This window comes from Octopus sinensis, unplaced genomic scaffold (assembly GCF_006345805.1).
Source record: "Octopus sinensis unplaced genomic scaffold, ASM634580v1 Contig15915, whole genome shotgun sequence".
Taxonomy (NCBI): domain Eukaryota; kingdom Metazoa; phylum Mollusca; class Cephalopoda; order Octopoda; family Octopodidae; genus Octopus; species Octopus sinensis.
In genome coordinates, this window is record NW_021833999.1 from 12,501 (window position 1) to 22,211 (window position 9,711).

Consider the following 9,711-nt stretch of genomic DNA (forward strand, 5'->3'; position numbering starts at 1 on the left):
TATATATATATATATATAAATTTAAAATGAGGGTGAGAAATTGGCTATTAAATTAATTAAATAACCACAAGTGTAATTGGTAGAACTAGCTACAGGTCTGACCATGTGCAGACGTTCTCGTATATAGTTCTGCAAATTATATTCGTATAGACGGCCACACTGAAGATCTACGGGCAAATTGCGTAAGTAAAATGACGTAATCTGTTAATAGTGAAACATTTATGTGATTAATCTATATTTTGTTACTTTTCATTTGTCTTGCTCGCTTACCTTCTGGTGTTTGCTAAATTTTTCTTGAGAACATTTCTTAGTGGTAAGACCATAGCAGATCTGCTTCTAGCATAAGGGTTGTCCACATAGTGGTCATCCCTTTTATGTGTATGTAGAGACCGAGACTTTGGAAGTATGCTGTGCGTGGGAAGACCCGGCAGGACAAGTGAGACCATAATCCGTGGCCTCTACCTGGGACGTAGCCAGCCCACTTATGCATACCTTTCCTTCTTGTGACACAAACCCTACTTGTGAAGATGTGTTGAGGCAAGTGAAAATCAAAATCGAAATCGAATGTTTCAACATCAATGGAAATTGTAGCTGAGATACCAGTGCCGGTGGCACGTAAGAGAACCATCCGAACGTGTCGGTGGCACGTAAAAAGCACCATCCAATCGTGGCCATTGCCAGCCTCGTCTGGCACCTGTGCAGGTGGCATATAAAAAGCACCCACTACACTCACGGAGTGGTTGGCGTTAGGAAGGGCATCCAGCTGTAGAAACACTGCCAGATCAGACTGGGCCTGGTGCAACCTCCTGACTTCCCAGACCCCAGTTGAACCGTTCAACCCATGCTAGCATGGAAAACGGACGTTAAACGATGATGATGATAATATATGAAATATATGCGCATTAAGAGTAATGTCAGATTTTGTGAATTAAACATAAAAATGTAATTAAAACAAATTTATTAAACTTTTAAACTCCCCTGTGACATCTGGCCCAACCTCTATGTATGTATGTATGTATGAATGTGTGTATGAGTATATCTCTATATAAACGGCAAAATGTGTGTGTGTGTGTCCTTTGTACAAATCCACAATTTTTCAGTTAGAGGGCTCGCACTTTCTATGGTCATTCAAAACCGTCCAAGGGTGGTCATGCACATCTTTACAAATCCCCCAGTCACCCCACAAAGCCATTAAAAAAATCAATAGAAGTGACTTTTTTGTGAATTTTCTATCCAAAACCCAATCAAAATGCCTGAAACTTGATACACCAATTGAATGCCAGCTAGCTGTGTGTGATTGGTCAGAGATTTGGATAGTTCTCGCGTGTATGTGTGCACGCACGCAGCTGTATATGCATTGCCAGGTCATAGTGCTAATATATATAAATTTCCCTACCTACCAATTGGTCTCTCTCTCTCTCTCTACCTGTCTCTGTTTTTCTCTTATATATTTACTTCTACCGTATTTTATTTCTGTTTCACTCTCACTTGACAAAAATATTTATTTATTTACCCCAGGGTGAACAAGCCTATGTCCGTGTGAAGCAAGACTACCGGGGACCTTCCCGTTCCAGAAGCAGAAGCTATTCTCCACGACGCACTCGAGATTCGCCACGCTACACACCGATGAGGCTGCGCTCTCGCTCACCCTCATCTCTCTCCACATCTTACTCTCGTTCCAGATCACCTTTTTGAACTGAAACAAACCATTTTTTTTTCCTTTTATTAATCTGTCTGTGTGTATGGGTCAAGTATGGCTCCAATGGATACGACACTACATTTTTCTTTTCTCTTCTCTTCCATTTCTCATTGTTTAGTTGTCACATTTTTCATCAAATCTGGTGTGTGGATGGATTAAGGACTGGGCATTGAAAGTAGGGATGGGGGTGGGGACCAATCTTTAGACTAAGATAATTGGAACTTAGCTTCATAATCTTTGAATTCCTTTCTCCTTTGTTTTCAGCTTTTACCCCCCCCCCACCTTATGTTACGATTTTTTCCCAGCCAATTTCTTTGTATTTTTTGATGCTTTCACATTACAATTTAGCATAGAATGAAATAATTTGTGATTATAACCACAACAATAACAAAAACAATAATAATAATCCAACCCCCTCTTCATTTTTTTGTTTTCAATTTTTTTTTTCTTTAAGTTCTTTTTGTAGTAAAATAACAGAAAAAAATTATTTGGGTTTCACTTCTAAATAAAAGTTTGGTGAAACGCTTCATTAGAATTTGATAATATATATGTATACTTATGAGTGTGTGTGTATATTTCTATACATACATACACACACATTTTTGCTTACTTCGTGGTATAAAAAAACATAACTATATACATGTTGTGTGTTAGAGGTGTGTATAGGCTTGTCATATACATAGAGTGAGTGTGTGTATGTATATATATATATATATATATATAGTCGAAGCTGTTGCAATGTACTTTTTGACTTGACCTTGCTTTGAATATCACATCTTTTCCTTTTCTTCTGCTACTGTTCTCGACTCCTCTCTCTCACCCTCCATCCACCTTGTTTTACCATTTTCCTCTTCCAGCTGGGGGGTTTTGTTTCTCTATGCTTTAATGATTGTTTATTGTGCTCCTCTTTCCTAGATCCTGTGTGTTGGTACTCACAGTTACTGTGGAGCAGCAAAGGAATGTACCTACCTACCTACGTACCTAATCTACCTATCTACCACACACACTCACAGAGCCGTCCAGATCATTGATTTACGGACACACACCACATTAACTGCTGTTTTCTCTCTCTCTCACTCTCTCTTTCTCTCACTCTCTCTCTCTCTTTCTTTCTTTCTCTCTCTCTCTCTTTCATTCAGCGGAATATTGCTCCAAGATTTCCAATGCCACAAAAAATAAAAAGAAAGAAATTATATATATCTATAAAAAAAATGTGTAAACAAAACAAACTACAAAAAGTACAAAAACAAAACAATGAACTGGTATGCATCTGTGTAGTCCTTTCAAAATTTCTTTAAAAAAAATTTTTATCTTTTTCTGTTATTATTAATTTTTCTTCATTATTCTTTAGAATTTTTATTAATTAGGATTAAAAAAAAATATACGTAACAAAAAAACATACGAACAATATAAAACATTAATCTATCTATGTGTACACACACACACTGCATGTATACACTGCATATACATACGACCGACCGATATACACACTCACAAAAACATAGATATACATGTGTTTAAAAAAAAAAACTTAGAAAAAGAATAAAATTGCTATCTTGCAGTATTTTACATAACAAAAAAAAAGTTTCCTTAATCTTAAGTAACTTTAATTATTTTTAATTACGTTAATTAAAAGTTAATATTTTATATTTAAAAGGTTATATGCGAAAGGACAGTTTTTATCTCTTTGTGAGATTTTGTGGTGTTGACAAAAAAAAAAAAAATGAAGCAAAGAGCTTTGTCAAATCTATGAGGGGGAGAGAGCATCGTTTTCTTTCCGTTTACTGTTAGGTTCTGTTTCTGTCATCTCGTTCTTTTCCACTGAAGACCAAACAAAACAAAATGACCTTCTATTAGAATTATCCCATACAGTTATATAACATTATACACACACACACACACACTCTCTCCTCTTTCTCTATGTATAAACACTTCTAGTCATTCAGTAGTTTCTTTTTACTGTCCAACCTCATTTGTCAATGAATGCCCCCCACTTCTTCACACCCCTGTATACATAAACACTAAGAACACGAGACACACACCCAAAACGCAAATATAACCATATTTGGAAGAAAAGAAAATGTAGTTATTTTTTTTTTACCATATATGGTGTTGACTCACCACCCCCTAGTGTTCTTCTTGTGTATCTATTGGTCCTGAATGTAGTAATTATTTTCATTCTTTCTTCCTATACAGTAATATACAATGATGTTAATAATAATAATAATAATAATACTCTCTCTCTGTAGTGGTCATTTCTGTTGGTTAGCAAAAAGGAAATCCTACTGCATAACCTTGAGATTCCCTTCTCTTTCCTTTCAACTCTGGCAAGTCTGAAGTTGTTGTTGTTGTCATTGTTAGTAGTTGCAGACGCTTCATACTTAATAGACTGGCAAAGTAATGTCTTCTGAGTACCATCTTTGCCATTTTGAATATGTCTTTCCATTCCTTTGTAATTCAAATTTATAAAGACAAAAAAAAAAACAATAATTATATTCTAGATTTCTTTGTTCCTAGTTCACCTGTCTGTCTATATATACATATACACACATATACACTCCTGTCTGTTGTTTTGCTTATACACACACATCACATGCATTTCTTTTAAGTGTGGGCCCATTTCTATGCAAATGCTGGGAGCCACCGAGCGTTATTTCTTTTCTCTCTTTGTTCTTTTCATTTCCCCAAATTTTATTTTCCATTCTTCTTCTTCAAAGTTGTAGTGGACCAGAAATAAGGTTTGTTATTTCAGTATCTCTGCTCTTCTGTTCCAAATATTTCACAGAAATATATTATAATTTTTACACATGATGATGATGATGACGATGATCACACACATGCACACACTTAAACACACGCTACTATTTAGTTTTGTCCATTTTCCATGACTGTAAACACACGCACTCACACACATACATAGGAAAGAGGAAACCTTAAAGTTTAATCGCATTCATATTTTCCATATAACAGTCCTGTTCCCTTAATGTTTTTTTAATGTTAAAGCAGTATTGATTTTGAGAGTGTTATATATACATATAGGTATACATATGTGTGTGTGTATATATAGATGTATAGATAGATGTATATAAATGACATGACTGGTATGTAATAACAGTTTATAAATTTATTTCTTTAAATGGCCACAGCTGAGATGCATTTCACAACAACACACCAGGAGTGTCTCTCTTCTGCCACCTTTGGTAGATCTCTAGTTTCTGTGTGTGTGTGTTGTGTGCTTGTATTTTATATTCTAGTTAGCAGCCTAGTTATATACATACAGTATAGTTATATTACACTCACTCAGTATCATTAAAGGTTTTGGTTTTTATTTTTAGCTTCAATTCAGTCCCAACAAAGATGTCATTCCATCCATGACTCTCTCTCTCTCTCTCTCTCCTTTTTGTACAGCTTGGACAATGTTGTCCTCTGTCGTCTTTTGCTTCGTATAATGTGGTAGGTAGAGGTGCAATTTGACTGCTATTTCTAGAGGGCTGCATAACTACATAGAGGCTCCCATTTATGCCTGTTGTTTCATACAGTTTTGGCTACGTCTATATAAACTGCTCTCTCATAAATATATACATAATACCATATCTGGAAAATTCACCGCAAGCATTTTTTGCCATGGGAAATTTCGCTGTAGGAAATTTTCCCATAATTAGAGAAAATTACCTTTCTCTAATTGGTAGGTTAGTTGATGAAGTTGCCATTTTAATAAAACAGCTAATCTTTATTTTTGCTATTAATTTTTTTTTTACGGCAAAAATGCTTATAGTGAAATTTCCTATAACCACATAATACATACATTTTACACACATGTAAACACCCACATTATTTTCACTGACCTTCATGTCTACCTGGAAAATAGAATCAATGTAACCCTGGGCTAAATTGTTGCTTTCTATTTAGTTTATGTATTTCTGTAGTTCAAGCCCTGTTGAAATTAATTCTCTCTTTCTTCCTTCGGCCTCTGTGTGTGTGTGTGTGTGTGAGTGAAACAGCTGTAGGGGATGTTGGTGGCGTGTCTTTTGATCAGCTCTAGTCCCAAATCTCCCCCTCATGGCATTATGGATTTATGTATATCAGAAAAAAATAATTACCAGCTTCGTCTATTTTCAACTCTAAGAGTTAATACTTTTTAAAAAAAAAATATTTTCTTCCTCCTCCTCCTATGCTCTCTCTCTCTCATAAATTAAGCCCCATCCCTTCTATTATTATTATTATTATTATTGCATACACTGCCTCTTTCCATGTTGTTTAGTCTTGATGTTGCTTTTTTATTTTCTTATTTTTACTGCATAATTTGAAAAACCAAAATTGTCTTGTAGTTTTATTCCATGAATGATATAAAGATATGTAATCTTTGTTGATTTCATAACATTTGTATTTAAAAAGTAATATTAATAATGATATAATATTAATAATAATAATAATGATATTATTATTATTATTTAGTCAGTTCTGATGGTGTCGGCGAGGTGTTTCTAATGGTATTCTTCCTTTTTTTTTTTCATGTACTTCTAAAGGTTAAATACTTAAAGGATGGATTGGAAGCTAGGAGCATTCATTGTCTGGAGACAGGATCCTAGGAACCTGGGTGGAGGGTGAGGAAAAAAAAATATTAAAAAAAACAGAGCAAAGGAAATTTAGTCATGTTTGTTGTTTTCTCTCCGGAAAAGAACAAAAAACAAAAATACACAAATGCAGGAAAGGATTTATTAAGGATGACTTAATTTTTTATATTTTTAGCCATTTAAATAATGCAAAAAAAAAAAAAAATTTTTTTTTTTTTTTGCATTGAGAAATTGGCAAATTTCAAAATCAGAACAACAACAAAAAAAGTCAAATCAAGCTAAGCAAAAAAAATATCAGGAGAAAGGAAGGAGAAAGAATGTAAAGCCAAATGGCTATATATACATATATATATATATGTGTATATATATTATATATATTTATATATATATATTATATTTTTTAAACTATGTCTTAATCACTTGTACCACCAGATTCAGGATAACAAAGGATATACCATTTTTTTTTATTGGAAAGCAAAATGAGGCAAATATCGAATTAATTTTAAAAAGGAGGAAAAAAAAATATATATAAAAAAAAAAAAGCAAATATAAACGAGGCAAAAATCGGATTAAATTCACTTCTGGTAAAATACTTCCTACAGGAATTCTTCATCTGCTTTTCTTGGATTTCTTTTAACAGAATAATGGATTTAACCTGTAATTGGAATTTTTCATAATTTAACGGATTGCTTTCAATGAAAAAAAAGGTGGCATCGAAGGAAGGAAAGAGAAACAAAAACCTATAAATATAAATATTAACGATATAAATAATTATAATCTTTAACGGAACTCCTGCAAGTAATTCCTATGGAAAATAAAATTTCAAAGGAGAATGTTTTAAGGGGAGAGTTTGAGAAAAACAAATTGTTCTGTAATAGGGTTTATTGAAAAGACTAGTTTTTAGAATTAGTGGGGCAAGTTTAAAAAGTGTCAGGGGTTTACTCTAACAGTGAAATCTTTGGTCTAGCTGCTGCCTTTTCCAGCTTATAGAATGAATCTCTCTTGTAGAATTATTTGGTGCTTAGGTAGTATTTTTGCATGCTTGTGATAGTTAATCTTAGTTGTGATTATGGTATGTCAGTGTGCGTGTTTGTATAGTCTGGTTCAATATAATGAAAGATATTTGATAGCTTTTGTTGTAAAATACAAAGATAATTTGAGTGTTGCTGGTAGCTGTTACTCCTTCTGTTTGGGAGTTTCTTCATTTAGTAATTAGTGTTACTGTTAAAGTATTTAGCCACTGAGTCCGTTAGGTAAGTTCAAAAGCTGCTCTTGTTGGGGGCAGGGGGCAGAGAATCGGTTTTTTCTTTGATCTGTTAAGAGCTGCTAAATTAGTCTTAGAGAATTTGAATCAGTTGATTTTCTCATAGAGTTGGTAATGTCAAAGTGTTAAGATTTTAATTGGGGAAATAATGAGTAGAGCTGTTCAAGTGTTTAAGATTTTAAAAGACAAAAATCTGAAATGATATCTTGATTAAACAGTAATGCATGTGTTAAGGGTTAGATTTTTTCCCTTCCTGAAAGTTTTCTAGTTGGCTCAGAGGGTGGTCTATCAGCAGAGAAGTCTTTGTATCTTTGTTGTCATACTTGTTCCTCAGTTTTATCAGTCAATTAAGAATTAATTAGGCACACTTGTATGTTGGGAGAAAGACCGGTCGTTTATTATTGTTCAAATTCTCTTGTGTATTATTGGTATTATTTTTATAGCTCACCTCTTCCATCTGTATCTCTATGCAGTTTTTACTGATTGATCCAGTCTACCTGATTTTCAGGTGAGTGTGATCTGTACAGATGGAGGTGCATCATTATAGCTAGCAAGATAGGGTGCGACATCAAAGTGTATTATCCTTTTGGAAAGGGATACAAAATCAAAACCCCCAAAAAAGTCTTCCCATGATGGGATTTAATCCATACATTTTGCTTAGATGTAATTGGAAAGTTCTTCACTGGTTTAAGAATGAAGACAGATAATTTGTTACGAAAGTAACTATAGATTTGACTACGGCTGCCTTTAGAAATTTTTCTGTTGGGTTACTGTAGATTGTGGCTTTTAATTTTGTTTAGTTTTAACAGAAAATAATGAGGAATTGAGGACCACAAACCAGATTTGTAAAGTTTAAGGCTTGGCTTTGTTTTCATGGTTTATCTCTTGTTTTTAGGTGTTTTTATGCTGTGTCGTAGAGCAAGACTCGTTATTGTTGAAACTGCATCGGTCTGATATAAAGGACAGAATAGCTAAACAAACAATGGTCAGTGGAAATGATTTGGTGTATGAAAGGGGTGGACGTTGAACTCGATTTAAAAGAGTAATAGTGAACTATGGGTCAATGAAATTTCAATTTACTGATTCAGTGCAGAACACCATTTTGATGAATTAACTTTTCTCCCCGTCCCTAAGGTCATCTTATTTCTTCATTTTACTTGGAATCTATAACAGGAAAGGAAATCTTAAACTATATTTCTCGGTTCTATTTGGATTCTATAACAGGAAAGGAATTCTTAAACTATCATGAAAGTGGATCCTAGGCATTGAATAAAATCCCTTTGGACGATTCTGACGAGGATTTTTATTTCTTTTTACAAGGATAAAAATATCTGCTAACCTTGATGGTGTCTTGGTCGGCTGGCACCATCGAGGCCCATCTGTCCTGTCTGTCTCTGTCTCCAATAACACCAGGAAAATTAGAGGCACCATTTGGAAGGATTCTCTTTCAACCGCTAAGGAACATAACATCTTGTCTGTCTCCCCATTTTTTTCTGTTTTTTTTATTAAATATATATATTTATATATATATATATATATATATTATAAAATTAATTTTCCCTCTTGGTCAGGAAAAGGAAGGAAGGAAGGAAAAATTGGAATTTCATTCGGATCGCAAGCTAAGCAAACATACAAAATAAAAGTAACAACAACAACAGCAACAACAATAAAAAAAAAAAACAGACAAGCAAAGCGAGACAGGAGACAACAACAACAACAACAACAAAAAACAAACATAACAAAAAAAAAGACAAAATTAAACATTACAGCAATTATTTAAAGGCCCCCCTCAGTATAAGGAACATTTTTTTCAAGGGAGATTCTAAGCTTGTTCACAGACAACAGGGAGGATAGGCTATCACAAGGCACTGGCTTCTTCGTTGATAACACTAGGATACCTGCTGGATTTAAAACCGGTAAATTATAACTAGTATACTTTTTTTTCCTCTCCATTACTATTATTACTACTACTACAACTATTACTACTACTACTACTACTACTTTATATTTTTAAAATTTAATATTACGGTTGAATGTTTTAAATTTTGACATCTACTCATCTTATATATATATATATATGCTACTTTAATTTTGATAATTTCATATTTTTTCTTTTTATCCTTTTTTTTTTTTTGTGTTAATTAAAATTAAGTCGTTAGAGCAGAAAAGTAATG

At 33.6% G+C, this 9,711-nt stretch overlaps 1 protein-coding gene across 1 annotated transcript in view; it reads left to right on the forward strand.

Moving 5' to 3' along the window:
- LOC115230615 (serine/arginine-rich splicing factor 1B) overlaps positions 1–6,401 on the forward strand; it is a gene marked incomplete at its 5' end in the record, with an annotated part of 16,096 nt that extends 9,695 nt beyond the window's left edge. Inside the window, one exon of the mRNA XM_029800753.2 lies at positions 1,519–6,401. Coding sequence (XP_029656613.2) covers positions 1,519–1,695 — 177 coding nt within the window. The remainder of the gene's footprint in view (positions 1–1,518) is intronic.
- Positions 6,402–9,711: the final 3,310 nt, after the last annotated feature.